Source organism: Giraffa tippelskirchi, chromosome 1 (genome assembly GCF_054371585.1).
Source record: "Giraffa tippelskirchi isolate mGirTip1 chromosome 1, T2T-mGirTip1v1.2.pri, whole genome shotgun sequence".
Taxonomy (NCBI): Eukaryota; Metazoa; Chordata; class Mammalia; order Artiodactyla; family Giraffidae; genus Giraffa; species Giraffa tippelskirchi.
This window is the reverse complement of record NC_137275.1, coordinates 122,665,874-122,690,408: the sequence shown is the minus strand read 5'-3', so window position 1 is coordinate 122,690,408 and position 24,535 is coordinate 122,665,874. Positions and strand designations below refer to the sequence as shown.

Below are 24,535 nucleotides of genomic sequence, written 5' to 3'. Positions count from 1 at the left end.
ATAAGTGCCACAGAAACAATCACACACAAAAGTTAAAAAGATGATTTAGAAACTGATTAAAAATGTTAAATAAAAACAAAGCTGTAATTTAGCAAATAAGGACTGTTTCAAATATTTTCTATTGAGTCTAATTCATTTGTGCTTACTTTTAATCATGTCAAAAAGGTTAAATTTTAAATAATCACATTTATACATGGATAATATTTTTTAAAAGACTTCTCAATAAAGAACATACATATTACTTTTTATGACTTTTTAATGTAAGAAAGAGTGAAAAGTAACTATGAAAGCAAATTTGAAAACTTAAAAACAAATTATCTATCACACCAGCTAACAAGACTGAGAAGTGCGCCAAAATACACACGTCATGGTGACTGTGCATCATTTTATTACTGGCGGCGGCTGTCGTCTTAACCCACCTCTTCCAGACTGAAAAGCACTCCTCCGATTGGTGCGCCAAAAGCCACAGAGACGCCCGCAGCGGAGGCAGCCGACAGCACCTACGATGAAGATGCAGCTTTGTCATGTTCTGACAGACGCAGCAGACTACACACAGTGTCTGCCTGGTACACAGACTGTCTAAATCCCCTTCTGAATTTAACTCACATGTCACCTTCCTCTCCAAGCAAACACAAAATATTTCTTCTAAAAAGACTTTTTTCTCGTCTGCTTTAATTGAAAAGTCATTCAAATATTCAATACTCAGCCAAAGAACATTTGTGAGAGATACACCAACGTAAACAGGATGTAAAGAAGAAAAGGCAATGAATTCAACAGTCAAGATGCCTGCATGAGAAGACCAGCAGACAGAGCCAGGACTGGGGCTCAGGGAGAGCCGTTTGTTTTTAAATAGGATATCATTTCTTCAGATTTCAGGGCTCACTGCTTCATCACTAATCATTACTTTAGTCCACATCCTAGTAAAATGTTCAGGGAACTGCGAACCCATCACGTTTCCCTACATTTTCAGTCAACTGAGTCCTCTGAAGAGATGGCTGCTGCCACCATGGGAGCCTCATGTGAAGATGCAAACCTCGGCTGCCCCTGAGGGCCCAGGCTGACCGCCCCGAGCCCCAACATACAGGTCACGGGAAGGAAGAAACAACTCAGGGTCTCCGTCCAGCTCCCTAGGCGGCCAGCAGACACCACTCACCTCCCACCAGCATGAAGCCAAACATACAGAAAGTCACTGGGCATCTACTCATAATTAACCACTTTTCGGAAGAGTCTTTATTCCTTCTACTACTTTACTCCAGCAAACATCTGAGGCTACCAATGCATTTCCTCAAATGCTGAATTTGTACATCTTTGAAAGAGAAACATGAAATAATAAAAAATTAAATTGTAAGTGTTATGAGCATGAACTCCATAGTCAGGTTGCTAGTTGGTAAATTAAAAATGAACAAATACTTGTTTTAATTAAACTGTACCTGGCCTGAGAATGCAGACTCTGGTAGGGAGGAGGAAGTCTAACTTACTATTTCATTGTTTTTTTCCCCACCAACACGACTGCAGACAACACACCTTACAGAATTTTCTGATTCTACCTTTAACAGAATTTACAATCAAGATAGCACCTACGTACTTACAACTCAGAGATGTTTTAATTTGTTTCATATAAGTATCTAAGAACCATTTAAACATATCAAAAGAAGTGGGCAAAGGAAGAAAATAAAAATATGAGGCCTAAATGCTTTCAATTAATGTGAAAGCCAGTCATGTATACCCAAGGTGTCAGAATCAAGTTAAGTCATAAACATCACAATGTGTATACACCAAAATCCAGGTAAAGTTAATTTCTATAACATTACCTAATAATGTAATTTTTGCACTTATAATGAACAAATAACAAATCTTCCCCCACAATGTCGAGGTACAACAGCAAGTAAAGGAACTGAACTGACAGATGCAGACTAGACAAGGCAACAGGAAGAGAGAGGGGCTCCCACAGCCCGGAGCTAATAAGGCGGTGCAAGGAGCCCACTTCTCTTCTAGAAACTACCCACAGCAACCTGGGCCCACAGCAGCCTGGAGACAGCAGGGCTCAACGACTCCACCATCTCAGGATGACCTAGACAAAAGGGCAAAGGAAGCTGCCCTCAAGAGCCGAGTAAAGAGCAGGTGCTACATGCCCTTCACTGTGAACCAGTATCAACCTCAGGTGGTCTGAGGCCCTCTGGGTTCCCTAAGGAGCTGCAAGCTCCCTGAGGTGACACTCCTCCTCCAGAGGAAAACAGCTGGTGAGATGCCCCACCCCAGGAGAAACAATGACGGGGAGAACCAGGAGAGAAAAACAAGGCAACATTTGGGAAACATGTCAGAGGAGGAAAGGTGTAAGGTAAAGCAAAAGCAAAGGAAAATATTTCTGAAATCCTACTGAAACCAACAGACACCAGGCCAACTCTAGCGAGCATTCAGAAAGGAGGAAGGAGTACAAGGAAGCCTCACGTTACAATTTGAATCTGAGTACAGAATTTACCCAAAAAGTAGAGAGTAAAATATGTGAACTTGTTCACAGGCTAAGTGTATGTAATGGATATTCACCTGTCAAATAAATGACAAAAGACACTTACCTCTCTTTTTTTAGCTTCATTTGTGCTGTACTTCGGAAAGAGGTAGGAAAAGATATTTCCACAGCAACAGGCAACGTGGACCAAGGGCCCTTCTTTTCCTAAACTCAAGCCTGATGCCACAGCCAGTACTAATGTGATGGTTTTAATCATTAAAGTCCATTTTCCCAAGTAGCCTCGGATGATGAATCCACTCAAAATAGTTTTAATCTACAAAGGAAAGATCAAAGCAGCTTAATTTCCTTTAAGAAACTGCCAATTTCAGTGGGCAATGAGAAGATTCACAATTCATTTTCTGAAAGTCTGAACTATTATACTCTATATAATAAATCTGTAACATATTCTAACTCTCTTTCCCTGCAAGGGTAGAAGGCAGCCCTAGCTCATGAACAAAACTGAAATACCAGGCCATGTTAAGGGGCTAGAGACTTCAGTACAGGGGGTACAATTACATAACCAGCTAATGGTAAATCGCAATATTTCCACTATAGAAATATATTATAGTTACATACATTTCAGACACTCTGTCAGAAATAAAGGTATTTTGCCTTTAAAGATATTATGTCTTCTCAATATAGAATGCGTAATTATGTGCAATATTTTCTTATACATTAAGAAGGATGTGTGACAACTGGTGAATACTATATGGTATTGTTCCATATTAAAGATGTTCTTAATACAGCTTTATGATTACTAACATTGCTTTTAAAAGCTATGCACTAAAAAAAGCTAGTAACTTATTTAAGACAGAAAAATTAAAAAGGGAAAAAAAAGAAATAAGTTAATGTTCAATCCTAAATGTATTCTTCAGGTTATTGTTGATAAAAAATAAAAATCTCAAACTTTATACTATGATCAAATATTTAAAGTATAAAATCATTATAAATATTATTTGCCAAATTCAAGGATTATCTTATCTAATTAAAAAAGTTATATAAAAGTTACATAAAAAAGAGAAGAAATATATTCAAATCCAATTCATAAGAGAAAAACATCAACTAATTCACCAAAGAATTTTAGGCGGACATTTTCCAAGTTCTTGGTGTTTAACTGAGTGCTGATATTTGTTCAGTTATATACTACATTAGCAGTGAGAAGAAAAAAAAAATCGACCTCTCCAGAAAACAATGAAATGACTATGGGGAAGGATTTCTTTCAACAAAGTCTATTATCAGCAGACATTTTAAAAATTTTCTTTCTTGTATGACAGACAAACTGTTTCCCCAGCAAAACCATTATTTCTCCTCCCACAGGCAAAAACATAAGTATCAGGATGACAAAATGTTAAGACACTGAGCACTGCAGGGCTTACCTCTGGTATCCCAGAGCCACAGGCGTATGGTGCAAACACCTTCACCAGGGAGACGGCAAGAAAGGCGAAACTCAAGGCCCAGAAGATGTACATCATGTAGTTCATGATGTACGAGCCAGGACCCTGAAACCAAAGGGTTCAACAGAATGAACTTACTAATTACTGACGGGCACTGCTAATCCCAGTGCTTGCCAGCTAAGCAACTTGAGGCAAAGTATGCAAGGGCTCGTGGTTTACTGCCACAACTGTAACAGCTTTACAGAGCAAACTATTTAAGTAGAACCTAAAACATATTTGTATACATAGGAGGAGACAATCTATTTAATATTTTCCCTAGCTGCTTCCTGATCCCCAAAGTCTTGTTGCCAAGAATCTCAGCTGCACTTCAATCTCTGCCAACCCACAAACCAGCTTTTGAAAACAGTTGGTGAAGACAAAACTGCCTTCACACTCAGCTTTCATTTTGCAGCAATTCTGGAGATACAGTGGGAGACAGTACACTGCCCATCTCACCAGCAGATACATTCTTTCCAGCTCTAAGATTCAACTACAAGAAAATTTTAAAAACATATCCATAGCTTCTCAAAAACATATATATATAATATATATATATACTATTCTCACTTCTAAAATGTTCTTCATACATATATATGATATTCTGACTTTTAGATATTCTTTATAAAATATCATCAACAGTAAAATAATCATGTAAATACTGTAATGCCACAAGGAAAAATCTAGGGATTTCTATAAAATTATCTCCAGTTAAAAGACTTACTTTACAATTTCTGATAACCTATGCTTCCCAAACAATTGTGATATAATAATGTTAATGAGCAGTTTTGATAACTTGGCTTCATATTAACCTTCTGTGGTTATACAGCTCCTACTGCACTTCTTTCCACAATAAAAACAGTTTACATCATAACGCAGTAGACTTGTTTGTGATTATGCAGTTAACTAATACCACAGCTTTTGAAACAATTCTTAAATTTTACTCACAGCAATGTAGTGTCATATTTTCCATCCTACCCTGTTACACTTCTCTATTTCCCTTTAGGACAGGTGCAGTCCTCTAGCTTGTTAAATCAACTGGAGACTGGCTTCACTGTACTGACTGTTAATCCACTCGGACACAGGGCAGGACTCACCTCTGCCTGGCCTATGATCAACTCTGCCCAAGTTTTCCACTGCGGACACTTGTCCCTCTCTTCGAACGTGGTTTCGTTGGACCCCCAGCAGCACTGCTCGTGGTTGTACCAGAGCGCACTCAGGCAGACACCTTCCTTCAGGTCCGTCATCCAGTCGGCCGCAATGTCTATTAACCCAGCCAATGCCCCTGCAAAAGATGTCGGAGGCGCTGAAGACAGTCCACTTCTGGAGTGTCCGAAACTGTCAACTTACAGGGTCTACGAGAGCTGGGGATGCCCTACAATAAAGGGTCATACAGGAAATACTACACGAACCTAAGATTTTCAGATCTTACTATATGTACCCTGATGCTACTTAACAACTGTAAATAGCTATTCTTTAAAATAGAATTGTTTTTCTTTGAAATTAAAACTAGTTACGTCATTCAAATCGACTGTAACTTTTTAAAAAATGTGTCTGACTCTTTCAAAGGTTGTCCCTTGGCAGAAGGGCCTCATCGCTGGCTGTGACATCAGAGTTTTCATTGGTGTTTTTTAATTGGAAACCCAATTTATAGATTTTCAAAGGATCTCAAGCTCACTACAATGGAATAACCATTTTTTAGTGAAACTCATGGCATGAATGAATTACTGTGACAAATCATCAGGTTTTTTCTTTTAACAGAAAAATCAAATGTATCAAGATCGTCTTACAGACAGAATACAAAGAATACACAAATTGATGGTCAAAACCTAAGTCCTTCTCATATAAGAACACCGCAGAATCTCAGGACTTCCCTCCATTCTCTCCACAACTGTATATTTTTCTGTCCTGTTCCCCAGGACACAATCTTCCATGGTGGAAGCTCAAAGTCAGTAAAACAGCCCTTCGCGTCGGTTCTCACGTCTTCTCCTGCTGCTCCAGTCTCGCTCAGGGCTGCTGGGCGCTCTGCAGCCCACTTGCAGCTTCAAGTTCGGCCCTAACCATGGCTTGCCCTCTCTCGAGCTCTGACACCTTGGTCAAGTCACTTAACCTCTCTGTGCTCAGTCCCCTCATCTGTATGGTTCAGACCATGGAACTGCTTGAGGTTAACACACACACAAAGCTTTTGGAACAAGGCATGACCCATAGGAAGCATTCAATAAATACTACCTATTTATTACGATGTTAACACTAAAATACACTTTACTGACCATCTGGTGCAGACTAGGTATTTTACAGATAAAGACAATGAGTGCGAAAGATCAAATTGGACACTTAAGGTGATCGAGCCAAGCCCAGCGCTCTAAGCCTCTTATCTCCCACTCTTACATTTAAGGATATTCTTTTGAAGGAAAGAAACAAAACAAATGCTTCTAAAAATCCAAAAGTTTATGAAAAAAAAATTGCAGGAAGGAGGGGAGAACTATTTATCGTCCTGTTAACCAAAGAAGCATTGCATTAAAAGTTCTCTTTACCTGATGCCAATCCTGTCAGTGTTACCACTAGCCATCCTGACCACGCATCATACAAGCTTTTTGTCATTTCCCATGCTGATTCTTTCTTTTTGCTGTTGATCTGAAATTAGAAATGTTCATGCTTCATTTTTCAAACTATGAGTAGCAGCCGTAATTCTAGAATCCAACAATTTTCTCAGTTACTATACATGGAACAGTACTTTCTCAACTAAATAATAGAGTGAGTGAGTCTGGGGCAGAAACACCAGGTCAAACAGCTGCTGCGCCTGTGAACCAGGTGACAAGCATTTACCCAGAACCTCAGAATGAGAGTGAGGGCTCCACAGTTCACCAACTCTGACCTAGATTGCTTCAGACTGAACTAAAGTTAGCTGGCATACACCTTTTATAGTGACAGTAATAAGACATTACAGCTTGAAGTGGCTGTCATTCCCTGTTCTTTCTCTGGTCCTAGCAGTTAAGTGGAATGTAGTGGTCCTAAAAGGCAAGGTCAGTGACTAACAGTACTGTGCCCGTAAACGCAGTACAACACAATCCTGTGAATAAAGGGGCTGCCAAAACACGCAGGCCTGTAGTGCGCCAGTGTGCCGATCCCACAGGCGGGGTGTCATCGCTATGTGAGGCAGAGGAGTCAGATCAGCAGGGCGCTGACAGACTTGATGCCAGCTCTCACCCTTAGACACTCAGGGCCAGTCTGCTCTCTCAGTGAACACGTGCTTCACAAGAAGCCCATCCCTAACTCGCCCACCCCTCCCTGTCCTGCTGCCCGGCTGCTCTACACGCCACACTCTCAGGCCAGGCATTCCCTGCTCCATCGTCTCATGGGAGGGCTACAGCCGGAATTCAATGATCTGTCTCTTTCAAACATCTGGTCTATTTCAAGCCACAAGGCCACATTCAAAAGGCTGAATGAGGCAATTTTACTCCTCCTATGTTATAAGCAACCAATAACAGATATTCACCTTTCTTTAGGGTTGAAGGCAGCTCATTCCTTTCAAAAATAATAAACGGCACATTGCTTTTTCTTAATAACTGTAATGTTTAATAAAATACAATATTAAGCAAAAATTTGAAAGTCATTTAAACATTCATCAATACAGTATTGGTTAAATAAACTGCAGTTACATCTATGTCATGAGAAACTCTGTAGTCATTAAAAAAGAATGAGATAAATGCAGTATCATGTGGAGGAGAAAAGCAAGGCATCCATGTGTATAGGATGCTACCATTTATCTAAGAAAAATAAGTATATAAATATATGACTGTATTTAAAAAAATAAAGGAACAAACCGTAACACTGGAAGTGCAACTCCTTAATACTATGTGTAAAGACTGCACACACAGCACTTCTCACACACTGTGAAGGAGGAGGGGATGCCTGAGGGAAAGCCTCTGTGTGGTCTATTTGAGCTGCAGCATAAACCACTTTCATGGAGCGCCATTCTTACTTGAAAGAAAAATACCGGAACTGTGGTTTTTCAGACTTGGAAATCTGATAGGTATTTTTCTCAAAAAACGAACCAAGTAAGCCTGTCATTTCAAGTAAAATGTGTATTTGGTTCCAGTGACAGATTTTGAGCTTCAAAGTAAAAATGAGAATTTTAGAGAATTTATATCCATTACTGTAAGAATGACAGATCCCAATGCTTTTCTGAGGAGGTTAGTGTTGACATTAACGAATGTGGCTTTTTTGATACTGTATACTGATACGGTACAATGAACATGTCAACTATTCAAAGAACTGCATGAACCAGTGGATCAGTATTTGCCAAAGGATCATGGCATAATGTTACAAAATCATCCACTCACAGTTCAAGGGGAACCAAAGATTTTAATGTAACCAAAGACCAGAAGTTCCCTGACACAGTTTTAGGTAACACACTGCAACTAACCTTTAAGAAACTAACATGTCACTGTCACTGTCCTGCAGTATCAAAGAAGAAAATCCACAATGACCTGAAAAGGTTATTAAAATACTCTTTGCTTTTCCAACTACACGGCTGTGAGGCTGGATTTTTTTCATGTACTTCAATCAAGACATACAACCGTCTACAGCAGCAGGTAAGAGAATCCAGTAGTTTTCAGGAAACCAGACAATAATGAGATTCATAAAAATGTAGTCCAGTGTTGCTCTCTCACTAAATATTTTTTATCTTGGAAAATAGTTATTTTTCATAAAAATATTTTTTGTGTTAACATGTAATGAGCTTGTTATTGTTACTTTTAAGTGAATGTTTTTGAAATTTCTCAGTTTTATCATCTAATATGGTATAATGTCTTATTTTCAGTTACACCCTATTTATACTAGTTCCAGAAAGGGTGAATATTGACTAATGAATCTCAGAAGCAGTACTTTTCATAAACAATATAATCTAAGTCCAATTTCAGGTTTAATAGATATATAAACATTATTATGAAAGGTCGTAACTCATTTGTACAGGCAATTATTACATCTATGAGTTAACTTCAGAGCTCAAATTAGCAAACGGCCTTTTAGAATTTGGAATTTTATTTTCAAGAGATTTTTTCTCTTAAACTTTTTGAATGAAACTATCAATAAACCACAAACAACAACAAAAAAGATAACATACGTTGTAGTTTTTAGCAAAAGCCATTCTTTTATTGATTTGTACTTTGCAACAACATTCCATATGTCCACACAGGACTCAATCTGAGAAATAGCTCAGGATTTAAAACCAAGAAAGGAGATAAAACAGCAAAGCCCCAGGAAACTATCTCCCCAGTAAGCTGCTTCTTTTTCCAACAATTGCAATTATGTAACACATTTCCTCTTTGGCCTGCTGCTCAAAGTCAAGTGCCATGTTGATTGCTACCTCCTGAACTTGGCTTGATCTTCAACTCATAGGCCTTTGCCTTTCCCTCCTATTCTGTCTTCCCCTACTTTGATTGTAAGCTGCTTCAAATCCCTTCCAGAAACAGAAAGGATATAAATAAACTTTTAAAAATTATAGAGAAAAAACCGTATTACTTATAATATGTGGAATCTTACTTAAGTGTACTTTTAATGTATAATATATTTTGGCAGCCTGAGATCACTGGCAGAAATACAACACTATTCAAGGATCTATCTGTGCACTGCTGTTGTAAAGATTACTGAGCAAACGTACCCGTCGATGCCTTTCTCTGTCTTTACACTTCTCTCGCACCCAGTCGATGGTGTGGAAGTCATCATAGGTGCCAACCCCAGGGATGGGCTCGTCCAGAAGATCCAGCAAGTGCGTGGAGCTGCTGATGCTGCCCCCGTTGGTCATTGTGTAGTGAGTTCCTGCAGAGCCAACGAGGAACAATGAGCGTGTTCTGTGAGCAACAATGGAGAGCTATGCGGCTCATTAGTAATTCCTAAAGGAATAGGATCACTTGAAATAATTACAATCAACAGAGGAAGGAAAGTGTTAAGAAAATGCATCTCAAACTAGGAAGTAAGGAAAAGGACTAGGGCACATCCTGCCCCACTCATAGGAGAGCATGAGGAGCCACCTTCCTAACAGTCATCTGAAGGACGCCCTGGGGAAGGGAGCTCTGCAGGACTTACTGGTTACCACCCACCAGGGCACAGCCTCCACAAAGTGAGAACATGGCAGAGGATGGATACACTGAAGATGGATACACTGAAGATGAAGATGGATGCATTGAAGAAAATTACAACCTCCCTCTCGCAAAAACGCAACTGTATTCTGTCCAGGAGAAAAGACAATGCTCAGTGGAAGTGTGGGTTCTGCCATCAGATTCTATCCCAGGAGGAAGTTCTTCCTCTCCCTGACAATGTCTCTCTCGCTCTTGAAAACCCTACATCAGCTGTGTCAGCAAGCACGTTCCCTCGCTTGAGCTCAATACATAATATTTGACCAGTGTGCACTATGCAACAGACTTAAGGGTACAAGGAAGGGGACTGAAAGACAATTCACAAAAACACAACTGGCTCTTAAATTTGAAAAGAAATTCAATCTCACACACAAAAAAGAAACGCAGAGCAAACCTACTATCATTCTCCTCTATCAGACTGGTAAAGATTTAAAAAGTTGGCCAGTGCACCGAGTTGGCAAAGATATGGGGAAAAGAGGTCCTGGAACAAAATCATTAGGTTCAGTATCAACTGGTGCAACCTCATTGAGAAGGGAAAGCTGCACACATACTGTCCAACCCAGCAAGCACAAGTCCAGGAACTCTTCCTGCGCTTATACGTGTGTAAGCCCATAAACTGTGCACAGTGTGGGCACAGAACCGCACCAGAGCTCTAGGAACAAAGCGAAACAAACGAATGCCAAAGAGCTCACAATCTAAAACTGGGGTCAACAAAAGAGCCAAAGAGTCTATCTGCTAGGTTTTGGAGGCCGAACAGTCATAACTAGTCAACTTTGCCATGGCAGCACAGAAGAAGCCCTAACAACATGCAGATGACTGAATATGGCTGTGTTTCAGTAACAGTTTATTTACAGGAGAAGAACAAGATTTCACCTAATGCCTGACCCTATTTTCAAAGGCAGAGTAGCAAGTTTAACTGGAAAATTATTTGGTTAAATTTATTTTGGGTTAAAAGTTACGCTTACGGTATATTTAAATACAGAGAAAATACTGTGAACCAAAATGAAGCAACATGTTAATAATGGTTACCTCTGGGAAGTAGATTTGTTAGAAAAAACAGAGAAGGAACTTTAATTTTCTGCATAAACATCGTAGATATATCTATACACACATATACATATGTGGATGCGCTCAGTTGTGTCTGGCTCTCTACAGCCCCAAGGACTGTAGCCTGCCAGGATCCTCAGCCCACAGAATTCTCCAGGCAAGAATACTGTAGTGGGTTGCCATGCCCTCCTCCAGGGGATCTTCCCAACCCAGGGATCAAACCCAGGTCTCCTGCACTGCAGGCGGATTCTTTTTCATCTGAGCCCCCGTAATTTCAAACAGGTGATCTTAACATAGTTGATTACAGATTACATCTTCAAATTATGTAGCAGTAATAGATTTTATGCCAAAAAATAAACATCTAAAACTATGTCATTTTAACACAAATGTACGAATTGATACAGAATATAAGGAATGGCACTATACTAATGTTTAAACAAAACCATAAAAAGAGACTCAAGAAACTCGTTTAGTTTATTCTGTGGTTTTATGGAAAACCAAAATTCCAAACAGCAAAATTCCCAGACTACTCTTGCAGTCTGATGGTTTAAACGGACTTGTCCTCTTTTGTTTACAAAGAAACTATCGTAAATGTTCAGTCATTCACAAAAAATGACCCTGGCAAAGCCAGAACCTGCACTTTCCCCAGCACTGTGAACAATGCCAGGTTAGAGCAGGAGAGGCTCCTCAATCAGCCAGGAGTGGGAGGGAGAGGTGCTTGGAGCCCCATGTCAGTACAAGGACCCTTTTTATTACTGTCCAGATAGAAGCAAATAAACTACACTGGGCCGCAAGCTCTGTTCTTTGATCATTCAAAGAGGCAGTTAAAACAAGCATTATCACAAAAAGGGTTATTAGTATTTTAAACGATGTAATACTGAATATTGGGCTTCCCTGGTGGCTCAGCAGTAAAGAATCTGTTTAGAGACGCGGATTTGATCTGTAGGTTGGGAAGATCCCTGAAAGAGGAAATGGTAACCCACTCCAGTAATCCTGCCTGGAGAATTTCACGGACAGAGGAGCCTGGCAGGGCTCCAGATGGGGTCACAAAAGAGTCAGACACAACTGAGCAACTAAACAACAAATACTGAATATTCTACAATGAACTTAACGTTTCTTTACTTCTATCAGATAGAACAGAGCTCCCTCTTTCCTCTCCACTTGCAACATTTGAATGCTTGGCCTGGAAAGGTGTAAAATTCTAACAGGAGAGTAGTGTACTGATTTCAGTGTTTTGGCAGAAGCACTCCAGGATAAATAATTTATCATTGTGGCTAAGGGTTTAAAGGCCCAATCCCTGCAATGGCCCATGCCTCCTCACATAAAACACAAGCCCTAAACCTTCCACCATGACCTTTACATGCTCTAGGTCTTTCTTCCCCCCATCCTGATTTTATTCAGTAATTTCCACTTTGTAAAAACTAACTGAAAGGCCATAAATTTTCTTAAGAAAAAGAGACTGGAGAGTAAAAATAATGACAGCGTTTATAATACCTTGACAAATTTCAGCATCTCTGGCTCCACCTTCTATATGATAATATTAAAAATGGTCATTTTGAAGATGTTTTTGGAGGAAGCATCAAAGCCTCTATGATATCACTCAGGAAGACATCTGGGGTACTCTGCCCCCAAAGCATAAACAAAACAAACTGAAACTGAGGGAAATTCTACAAGGTAAGCAGCTTACGATTTTCAAAAATGTCAGTCACGAAAGAGTAGCTGCACCAGATAAAAGGAGACCAAAGAGACGCAGCAGCCGAACTCAATCCGTGCCTGGGATGGGCAGTGCAGGACCGGGACAAACACAGGGCAACAATCAGCAAACTGGAGGACAGTAGGAGTAATAATTGAGTAATATCATTGATGCCAATTTTCTGATTTTGAAAACTGTACTGAAGCTATGGACGAGCTATACATCCTTTCATAAGGAAACACACACTGAAGTATTTAGGGGTTACTGTGCATCGCACCCACATGTGCACATGCCCGGTCGTGTCCGACATTCTGTGACCCCATAGACAGCCCTTCAGGCTCCTCTGTCCGTGGGATTCTCCAGGCAAGAATGCTGGAGTGGGTTGCCATGCCCTCCTCCAGGGGATCTTCCCGACCCAGGCATCAAACCTGTGTCTCCTACATTGCAGGTGGATTCTTTACCACTGAGCCACCTGGGAAGCCCCATCACATCTGCATCTTACCCTTACAGGGCTCAGGGAAGAATAACATGGTGCATCACATATGTACAAATAACATCTGTACATCATATGTACAAACAACAGTGTATGCAATGTGTGACAGGGAACAGCACACATGACAGAGAAAGAAAAAGACAGGATGAAAAAATGAGGTAAAATGTTAACATTCAGGAATCTAGGGGAAGGCTTACGAGATTCTTTGCACTATTTTTCAACATCTCTAAGTCTGAAATTAAAAGAAAAAGAATTTTTAAGTCTACTGTGATATATTTTGCAAACTTAAAACTTTGCCCCATTCGCTCTTATCTGGGTAGAAATGGAGACATGCATTATTGATCTTAATTATTACTATTCTACACAAAAAATCAAAAGCAAAATTTCTGTACCACCTAACATGCATCCACACAGTAAGTCACCAGCCGCAGGGTAAGAATTCCCAGCCGCCTGCAGCTTGAAGATACTAAGCAAACGAAGTGTGTACCCCCAACGGGCCTCTGAACTAGGGAGAAGAGAGCAGAGACCAGCGTTCCTTATTGTCGGGGGCACCACAGGCCTAGTCCCCAACACATTCACAGAAGCCGCGTGTCCTGCCTCAGTGACTTTCCAGTCACTAGTCTGTAGAAACTAACCGGACAACGAACATACAGAACTGCACAGTAATTAAAAATTCCTGAAAATCAGAAATAAAGCATTCAAGCTTTTTACACCAGGGGACCCCATGCACCAACATTTCATATTTGGGGCATCCCTTGACATTTCTGGGGCTGCCACTGCACGTGTCAGGTAGGAATTCGCCTGTCAGTCTGTGTGCTGGCTGACTACCGGGAGGTCAGCCTGTCCCCTAGGCCTGTTTGCTTCCACCAGACAGAGGGACAGTGTACAGGAGAAGTACTGATGGGTCTTCTTGCTTTAGGGGAGCCCACATGTTTATGCTGATCTGTTTAGATTCACTGTTTCCCGTCTAACTATTCCTAAAAGAAGTCTGAGTCCTTCTGTGACTCTTGACATCAAATTGGTTTCAGAATTAACCAAGATCAATTTTGGTATGAAAATAAAAACTTTTTGCTAGTTGGTTAGAATATTTCTTTGGCTCTGATAAACATGATGAAAAGGCATCTCCAGAGAAAGGCAGACAGTTCAATCTGGCTTTAGCCTCTCTCCTTTCATTCTGTTTCTTACTGGGTTATAACTGACAACTGAAAAAAAAAATCTATCATATTGAATGCAAAATCAATTAACATAGTTTTAAAATTCAAAGTCTGCTTTAGGATTGCTAGATAAAATTCAAGAATTACCTGGCTATTAAAAAAAATGGGGGGGATTCAAACTTTTACTTCAGTATGCGTGTGACATCATTGCACATATTTTCTTTTATAGTTTGTTCTACCAAACATGGAAATCTGAGTAGTTCAAAGAAGAAAAGGAAAGACTGAGTCCTACTCCAAACTGGGTAGGGAACATTCGTTTCTCACAGGATCACAGAAATGCCAATGCATCATTGCATGTTAGCAGTAATTTCAAAGACGTTACATTTCCTAACAGTAACAATGGTTTTTAAATATTCCTAATTATTATTCCTTTGTGTACAGTTCACTGCAACTAGATTTCCCTTAAAGTTTACCTTACAAATGATAAAATGAGACAAACACAAATCACTTACATCTCTGTGTTAATAAAATTCCTGTAAGCAGGAGTATAAGTTACCCAGCGTCATCGCCCCACTCCATTTCATGCGTGATACAGCACACACCTCAGAGGCGATGCCACAAGCACAAGTGAAAGCTCTCTCACAGGCAAAGTGCATTTCTTTTTCTTTCCTAAAATAGTATTTCAAGGATTGGAAATTAGGAAATTATAACAGGGCTTTCCAAGTCAAGGGGCGAGGCCGCACTCTCTCCTAAGACCTCTCTTTGCCCTCCTTAGCAACTCCTCTTAGAGCTGGGGGAATACAAAATGACACCATTTACTTGGACTTCTCTCCAAGCACGTGCAGCGCTCACTGATGGAGACAGTAGCACAGACACACCAGAACACCTTCTGGAAATAATCAAAGCTCTTTGTCCAGCAGTATCTCCTCACCCTCTGTGCACATGCTCCCCACCAACTCAGGAAACACCCTCTGCCACAGGGAAAATCAGAGAACAAGAGAACAAGCACTATAGCTTCAGAGTGTCAAACTCAGGCTTCCGAAACCGAAAAGAACAGGCAAAATCTTAAAAGGCAATGCATCTGAGTTGTAAGCAATGGGTTTCTGGGTTTCAAAACATTTTAAGTAAAAAGGACTTTCTGCAATAAGCCTTGGAGTGAAAAAAGAACAGATGAAGAAGCAAGTCTATACAGTTATGTAAGGTTTGTGGGAGGAGCAAGGAGAGGGAATTGAGTAAACAAGAGAGTTAAAACAGTTAAACTGGCAACTGGCTTCAGCTTTTCACATTTTCTACAAGAAAAAAAGGTACAATCAAACTAGCCACATGTATTTATAAGCTTTTCATTACTTAGCATATTTTCACTACTCAACACACTTTGTAAAAACCATTTCAGGTCATTAAATGCATAGGCACATCATTTTCAATGGACTTCAGGATGCTATATTTAATTGCTATGATGCACTATCATTTAGGTTAGTTTGCATTACAAACAGCATATATAATGAACATATGTGTACCTACTTAGTCATCCTCTTTCCCAACTAATTTTTAAAATTTTAACCTTTTATTGTTCTTAACTTTCTTTTCCAACCCTATGCCCAGATATTCAATATTAATAACCAGATGTACCTCCAAACTGAAAATAACTACATTACCCAGTACTGTCCTCAGGTTAGGTTAGTATCTGGGTGATGGAGCCTCACTGTCTCTGCCCACCTCGAAACCCTTCTCCCTTCTTTCTGAAACAGAACCCAGTTATTTTTAGGAAACTTCTATTCCTGGGGGCATGCAGACTTGGTGGGACAGTCAGTCAAAGCATCTTCACCCTCTCAGCTCACCATTCTCATCAGACTCGACCTCCTGAAGAAATAAACCGTAGCCATCATAGTCAACAAAAGAGTCCAAATGCAGTACTTGGATGCAATCTCAAAAAAGACAGAATGATCTCTCTTTGTTTCCAAGGCAAACCATTCAACATAACAGTAATCCAAGTCTATGCCCCAACCAGTAATGCTGAAGAAGCTGAAGTTGAACGCTTCTATGAAGACCTACAAGACCTTCTAGAACTAACACCCAAAAAAGATGTCCTTTTCATTATAGGGGACTGGAATGCAAAAGTAGGAAGTCAAGAAACACCTGGAGCAACAGGCAAATTTGGCTTTGGAGTACAGAATGAAGCAGGGCAAAGGCTAAGAGCGTTTTGCCAAGAGGACGCACTGGTCATAGCAAACACCCTCTTCCAACAACACAAGAGAAGACTCTACACATGGACATCACCAGATGGTCAATACCAAAATCCGATTGATTATATTCTTTGCAGCCAAAGATGGAGAAGCTCTATACAGTCAGCAAAAACAAGACAGGGAGCTGACTGTGGCTCAGATCATGAACTCCTTATTGCCAAATTCAGACTTAAATTGAAGAAAGTAGGGAAAACTACTAGACCATTCAGGTATTACCTGAATCAAACCCCTTACGATTATACAGTGGAAGTGTCAAATAGATTTAAGGGACTAGATCTGATAGACAGAGTGCCTGATGAACTATGGATGGAGGTTCGTGACATTGCACAGGAGACAGTGATCAAGACCATCCCCAAGAGAAAGAAATGCAAAAAAGCAAAATGGCTGTCTGAGGAGGTCTTACAAATAGCTGTGAAAAGAAAAGAAGCGAAAAGCAAAGGAGAAAAGGAAACATATACCCATTTGAATGCAGAGTTCCAAGGAGAGAATAGCAAGGAGAGATAAGAAAGCCTTCCTCACTGATCAGTGCAAAGAAATAGAGGAAAACAATAGAATGGGAAAGACTAAAGATCTCTTCAGGAAAATTAAGAGATACCAAGGCAACATTTCATGCAAAGATGGGCTCAATAAAGGACAGAAATGGTATGGACCTAACAGAAGCAGAAGATATTAAGAAGAGGTGGCAAGAATACACAGAAGAACTGTACAAAAAAGATCTTCACAACCCAGATAATCATGATGGTGTGATCACTCACCTAGAGCCAGACATCCTGGAATGCGAAGTCAAGTGGGCCTTAGGAAGCATCACTATGAACAAAGCTAGTGGAGGTGATGGAATTCCAGTTGAGCTACTTCGAATCCTAAAAGATGGTGCTGTAAAAGTTCTGCACTCAGTATGCCAGCAAATTTGGAAAACTCAGCAGTGGCCGCAGGACTGGAAAAGGTCAGTTTTCATTCCAGTCCCAAAGAAAGGCCAATGCCAAATGCTCAAACTACCGCACAATTGCACTCATCTCACACACTAGCAAAGTAATGCTCAAAATTCAAGCCAGGCTTCAACAGTACATGAATCGTGGACTTCCAGATGTTCAAGCTGGTTTTAGAAAAGGCAGAGGAACCAGAGATCAAATTGCCAACATCTGTTAGATCATTGAAAGAGCAAGAGAGTTCCAGAAAAACATCCATTTCTGCTTATTGACTATGCCAAAGCCTTTGACTGTGTGGATCACCACAAACTGTGGAAAATTCTGAAAGAGATGGGAATACCAGACCACCTGACCTGCCTCTTGAGAAATCTGTATGGAGGTCAGGAAGCAACAGTTAGAACTGGACATGGAACAGATTGGTTCCAAAACAGGAAAGGAGTATGTCAAAGCTGTACATTGTCACCCTGCTTATTTAACTTATGCACAGAGTACATCAGGAGAAACACTGGGCTGTATGAAACACAAGCTGGAATCAAGATAGCTGGGAGAAATATCAATAACCTCAGATATGCAGATGACACCACCCTTATGGCAGAAAGTGGAGAAGAACTAAAGAGCCTCTTGAAAGTGAAAGAGAGTGAAAAAGTTGGCTTAAAACACAACATTCAGAAAACTAAGATCATGGCATCTGGTCCCATCACTTCATGGGAAATAGATGGGGAAACAGTGGCTGACTTTATTTTTTGCAGATCCAAAATCACTGCAGATGGTTTCTGCAGCCATGAAATTAAAAGACACTTACTGTTTGGAAGAAACATTATGACCAACCTAGATAGCATATTAAAAAGCAGAGACATTACTTTGTCAACAGAGGTCTCTAGTCAAGGTTATGGTTTTTCCAGTGGTCATGTATGGATGTGAGAGCTGGACTCTAAAGAAAGCTGAACGCCAAAGAATTGATGCTTTTGAACTGCGGTGTTGGAGAAGATTCTTGAGAGTCCCTTGGACTGCAAGGAGATCCAACCAGTCCATCCTAAAGGAAATCAGTCCTGAATATTCATTGGAAGGACTGATGTTGAAGCTGAAACTCTAATACTTTGGCCACCTGATGCAAAGAACTGACTCATTTGAAAAGACCCTGATGCTGGGAAAGATTGAAGGAAGGAGAAGCGGATGCAGAGGATGAGATGGTTGGATGGCATCACCAACTCAATGGACATGAGTTTGAGTAAACTCCAGCAGTTGGTGATGGACAGGGAGGCCTGGCATGCTGCAGTCCATGGGGTCGCAAAGAGTCGGACACGACTGAGCGGCTGAACTGACTGACTGACTGAGAGTGATATACAGACAGCAGGAGTCTATTCATTTTGACTCCTGAACTTCAAAAGGATAACAGGACACAGGACAGTCCCAGATCTTACGATGTATAAGAAAGCATGATCTGAAAGCAGCAGCTCCCAGGTTTAACACAAAAACCTTCCTGGGGGTCTAATGCCAGATGCCGTGACCACCCTTCTACTGCCCTTGGCTGGAAAACAACGAAACTAGAGAAAAGATCACTTTCTCTGTAGCATGGCCCAGTAGAGGAATCCCATGACCTAATGCACTCTGAGGTCAGAAAAACCTAGATTCAAATCCCAGGGCTGCCACAGAAGCCAGCAGGAACTACCTATTAATCTCTCAGGTACGTAGGCGATTTCACCCACCCGTAGGCTGTGGTATGTGGACTGCAGATAAACTGTGTAAAATACCTACTATTATATACTATATCTGACAAACCATAGGAATTCAATAAACGCAAGTTACTGTTTCTGCTCAAATATTTTGGATCTTAAAATGGGCTTATTACTCACATGGTATTAACCAAAAGACTGACATTATGACAAAGGGAAGAAAAAAACTGTATTCCAAATATGAGCAATGATTTCTTCTTAGAACTGTATACTGAGCAAAAATCCTGTAGATTTTTAACATAACTTAATTCATTATGCCTGGTATGGCCACAAAAACAAATTTCTAAAATGCACAGTAAATGACCAACTCTTCCATAAAACGGACATCTTATAATTTAAATATCACCAGCAATACTTCATAGTTCAAGTATCAGCAAGTACGTTGTGTTTTAGTGTTAGTGATTCTAGTTAGTTACCACCCAATGAGTGAGCTTTCTTGCAAAAATAACTTTATTTATAAGAGGACTTTTGTCTTTTTTCCCCAGACACAATACTTTATAAAATTCATGCATTCCAATGTAAACACATTTTTTATTAGTATCTGTAATCTAAACAAAGAGTTTTTAAATTATCTGCAGGAAAATTCAATTTTAAATTTATGTTATGTATGTTTTTGTTTTTTGTACTGAAACATAGCTGATTTACAATGCTGTGTTAGTTTCAGGTGCACAGCAAAGTGATACAGTTATACATGTGTATCTATTCTTTTCAGATTCTTTTCCCTTACAGGTTATTATAAAATATTGAGCATAGTTCCCTGTGCTATACAGTAGGTCCTTGATGGTTATCTATTTTATATATATATATATATATATATATATATAGTAGTGTGTATATATTAATCCCAAATTCCTAATTTATTGTTCTCCACCCCTTTCCCCTTTGGTAATCATAATTTTTTTTTCTACATCTGTGGGACTATTTCTGCTTAGTATGTAAGTTCATTTGTATGATTTTATTTGTGTGTGTGTGTGTGTGTGCTCAGTTGCTCAGTCGTGGCTGACTCTTTGTGATCCCAGGGTCTGTAGCCCACCAAACTTCTCTGTCTATGGGATTCTCCAGGCAACAATACTGGAGTGGGTTGCTATTTCTTTCTCCAGGGGATCTTCACGACCCAGGGGTTGAACCCGTGTCTCCTGCTTTGGCGGGCAGATTCTTTACCAGAGTCACCCGGGAAGCCCCATGTTATTTTTTATATTCTACAAAGTGATACCATACATTTGTCTTTCTCTGCCCAGCATGCTTCACTATGATGATCTCTCTGTCCATCCATGTTGCTGAAAATGATACTATTACATTTTTATGGCTAAGTAATATTCCATTGTATGTATGTACCACATCGTCTTTCTCAATTCATCTGTTTATGGACACTGAGGTTACTTCCATATCTCGTCTGTTGTAAATAGTGCTGTTATGAACCTTGAGGTGCATGGATTTTTTCGAATAATGGTTTTTTCCAGAAATATGCCCAAGAATGACACTGCAAGATCATATGGGAGCTCTATCTTCAATTTTCTAAGGAACTTCCACACTAGTCTCCAGAGTGGCTGTGCCAATTTACATTCCCATCAACAGTGTAGGAGGGTTCCCTTTTCTCTACATCCTCTCCACCATTTATTGTTTGTAGATTTTTTGATGATGACCATTCTGACTGGGCTGAGGTGATAGCTCACTGTAGTTTTGATCTGCATTTCTCTATTAATTAGTGATGCTGAGCAAATTTTTTCATGTGCTTTTTGGCTATTTGTATGTCTTCTTTGGAGAAAAGTCAAATTTTTGATTAAGTTGTTTGTTTTTTTTGATATTGAGCTGCAGAGCTGTGTATTTGAGATAATCCCTTGTCAGTCGTGTCATTTGCAAATGTTTTCTCCCATTCCATAAGCTGTCTTTACGTTTTGTTTACAGTTTCCTTTATTGTGCAAAAGCTTTTAAGTTTAATTAGCCTCCATTTGTTTATTTTCATTTCCATCACTCTAGGAGGTGGATTCAAAAAAACAGTGCTGTGACTGTTGTCAGGGTGTCTGTCTACATTTTCCTCTAGAAGTTTATAGGTCTTTAATCCACTATGAGTTTACTTTTGTGTTAGTGGTGTTCTAATATCATTATTTTACATGTGGCTGTCCAGTTTACCCAGCACCACTTATTGAAGAGACGGTCTTTTCTCTATTGTATATTCTTGCCTCCTCTGTCAAAGATAAATGCCCATATGTGAGTCGGTTTATCTCTGGGCTTTCTTTCCTGTTTCACTTCTGATCTATATTTCTGTTCTTGTGTCATGATTACTGTAGCTTTGTAATATGCTCTGAAGTCAGGGAGCCTGATTCTGCCAGTTGCATTTTTCATTTTTCTTTCTCAAGATTGCTTCAGCTATTTGGCAGGGGGTGGCACGGGAGGGCGGTGGGGGGGGGGTCTTTCCATACAAATTGTAAAATGTTTTGTTCTAGGTCTGAGAAAAATGCCACTGATAATTTCATAGGAATTGCATTGAATCTGTACATTGCCTTGGGTAATATGCACATGAAAAGCAAATGAAAAGATGCTCACAAATTGGAAAAGACCGAAGGCACAAGGAGAAGTGGGTGGCAGAGGATAAGATGGTTAGATAGCATCACCGATTCAAGGGACATGAATCTGAGCAAACTCTGGGAGAAAGTGGAGGACAGAGGAGCGTGGCATGCTGGAGGCCATGGGGTTGCCAAGAGTAGGACATGACTTAGCCAATGAACAACGACAAAAATCACAAATTATTAGAGGAATGCAAACTGGAACTTCAGTGAGGATCATTTTACATTGGTCAGGATGGCCATCATCAAAATCTATGTCTTTCTGACAGTACTGATTCTTCCAATCCAAGAACACAGTATACCTTTCCATTTCTTTGTGTCATTTTCAATTTCCTTCATCAGAGTCTTACAGTTTTCGGAATATAGGTTTTTTGTGTCCTCATGTAGGTTTATTATTTTTAATATAATAGTAAATGAGACTGTTTTCTTAATTTCTCTTTCTGATCTTTCATTGTTAGTGTAGAGAAATGCAACAGATTTCTGCATATTAATTTCGTATCCTGTAACTTTACCAAGTTCATTAATGAGCTCTAGTAGTTTTCTGGTTATATTACTATTTAAATAAATATTTTCACCAATAGGAAAAGAGCAGTCTTCAACAAATGATGCTGCGACAACAGGCTAGCTACACGTAGAAGAATGAAGTTGGACCCTACCTACCTCACATCATACATGAAACTTAACTCAAAAAGGATCACAGGCCCAAAGGTAAGGGCTACAATGATTAAACTCTTAAAAAAAAAAAAGAAAAGTCCTTGTGACCTTGGATGTAGTAATAGTTTTGCAGATAAAATTCCAACACACAGGTGGAAAAGAAAAAACATAAATGAGACTACAACAGAAATAAGTTAGTCTTTCCCACCTAGAGGCCATTAAGACCGCTGATGGTGCCTTCTCCCAAAACATTTATGCACGCACGCTGAGCTCAGACAATTAACAGGACCAACCCTTCACGTCACCAGCCCTCTCTGCCTTTGGCTCCAGACCACAAGGTGGCTGTCACAGTTGTCATGGGCCCTGCTTTGGTCCTGCCACTCAAATCCCTGTGCTTCAGCAGAGGTCAACGACAATAACACATCCCATTCTCATCCTCAGGTGGCTCCAGACTCATCTGAGGCACAGGAAGCCGGGCCAACTGACCCTCCACAGGGACTTACTTATAACCCGGTTATCAAACTTTTTTTCTTACTCACAACTAGAAACATTTCTGACATAGTGTACAGATATGTACCCTAAGTAAAAACAAAGTTTAGCATATTTACTAGTTGGCATATACTCTGATACTTTTACTATTTCCTTCCTTCTTTTTTTTTCTTTTTTTAAATACTGGTCACAACTCAACATGTTGAAACTTGTCATCTGACAAAAAATGAACAATAGAAATACAGACATTAATTATTATCTGGTTTCCCACTAGTCCTCAATATGTACTTGCTGAACTGAGCAAAAATGGTACATAATTGTTACATCTTAAACTGAACTAATTAACTAGTAAATTTTACCATCATACACCTTCAGCAGTCTAAAAGGAATATCCAAATATCATGAATTATCGCTCAGTCGTGTCTGACACTAGCGACCCCATGGACTGTAGCCGCCAGGCTCCTCTGTCCCTTGGGGATTCTCCAGGCAGGAGTACTGGAGTAGGGGATCTTCCTGACCCAGGGATCAAACCTGGGTCTCCCACATTGCAGGCAGATTCTTTACTGTCTCAGCCACCAAGGAAGCCCATCCAAATAATAGTCCTGCATGCTAAAGCAGGTATATGCTTGTTTACTAAGACCAGTACTTATTATCTCTGGAGTCAATCTCAAAGATGGGTGAGCAGTGGCCCTTGCCATTTAACCTCATAGGCAGATTACTATCCTATCACACACACACATAAAACATATGCACTTTTATTGTAAATTATGAAAGAAGGCAGACAGAAATCTAAAATTCTGCATGTTTCCTACAACCCAGTATCATGTGTCCATTAAATAAGAACAGGAAGTCTAGTCCCCAATATATTTTTTTTCTTCCCTCTGTGACATTACTGATAAGAAATGGTCACTTTGGTGAGGGAGGGGAAAGTGAATGCTCTAAGTTGATAGTGGAAGTTCCAGAATGTTAACAGACTTCCAAATGAAAGATTAAAGACATAATGGCAAGCACAATGCTAGTACTTAGTAGGTGGTCAATTAAACATCTGCTGGATAAATATGATAAATAAAGTATTTATTTGCTCTTTACATTTGTTCTGCCACCCAGTCATATTTAGCTATCTATTTGAACTGCAAACACCTGGAAATTAAAACCAAATGCCAAAGAAGCTGAGAGAAGATACACAACCAGTCAGTAGCAACGCTAAATTACTCAATTCACTGTTTCCTTCTAAGTTCTATTGATACCTCAAAATAAAAAGCCATGTTTTTGAAGGCAGGGATGATGAAGTGAGGATTAAGACATCTGTATGACTGGAAACAATTTCCGTGTTCATTTATTCTCTCTGCATGTAAGATATCTGCATATCATGTGAATAATAAAATCCACGAAATTTGCTCTCTCCAATGGCAAAGAATAAACTGACAAACTAAAGTGAATCTCCGTTCTTGATCTGATTAAGGTTT

The 24,535-nt window shown here is 39.8% G+C and overlaps 1 protein-coding gene across 10 annotated transcripts in view; it reads right to left on the bottom strand.

Moving 5' to 3' along the window:
* The window catches only part of CLCN3 (Cl-/H+ antiporter 3), a 105,938-nt gene that overhangs the window by 21,459 nt on the left and 59,944 nt on the right, over positions 1-24,535 (bottom strand). For 8 of the 10 annotated variants that reach the window (XM_081495286.1, XM_081495289.1, XM_081495268.1 and 5 more), the window contains 6 exons: positions 9,599-9,756; positions 6,471-6,570; positions 5,034-5,221; positions 3,883-4,005; positions 2,574-2,780; positions 420-500 (listed from right to left, as the gene is read on the bottom strand). In XM_081495286.1, the coding sequence (XP_081351412.1) occupies positions 420-500; positions 2,574-2,780; positions 3,883-4,005; positions 5,034-5,221; positions 6,471-6,570; positions 9,599-9,756 (857 nt within the window). The remainder of the gene's footprint in view (positions 1-419; positions 501-2,573; positions 2,781-3,882; positions 4,006-5,033; positions 5,222-6,470; positions 6,571-9,598; positions 9,757-24,535) is intronic. The other 2 variants (XM_081495304.1, XM_081495314.1) reach the window with 1 other exon arrangement.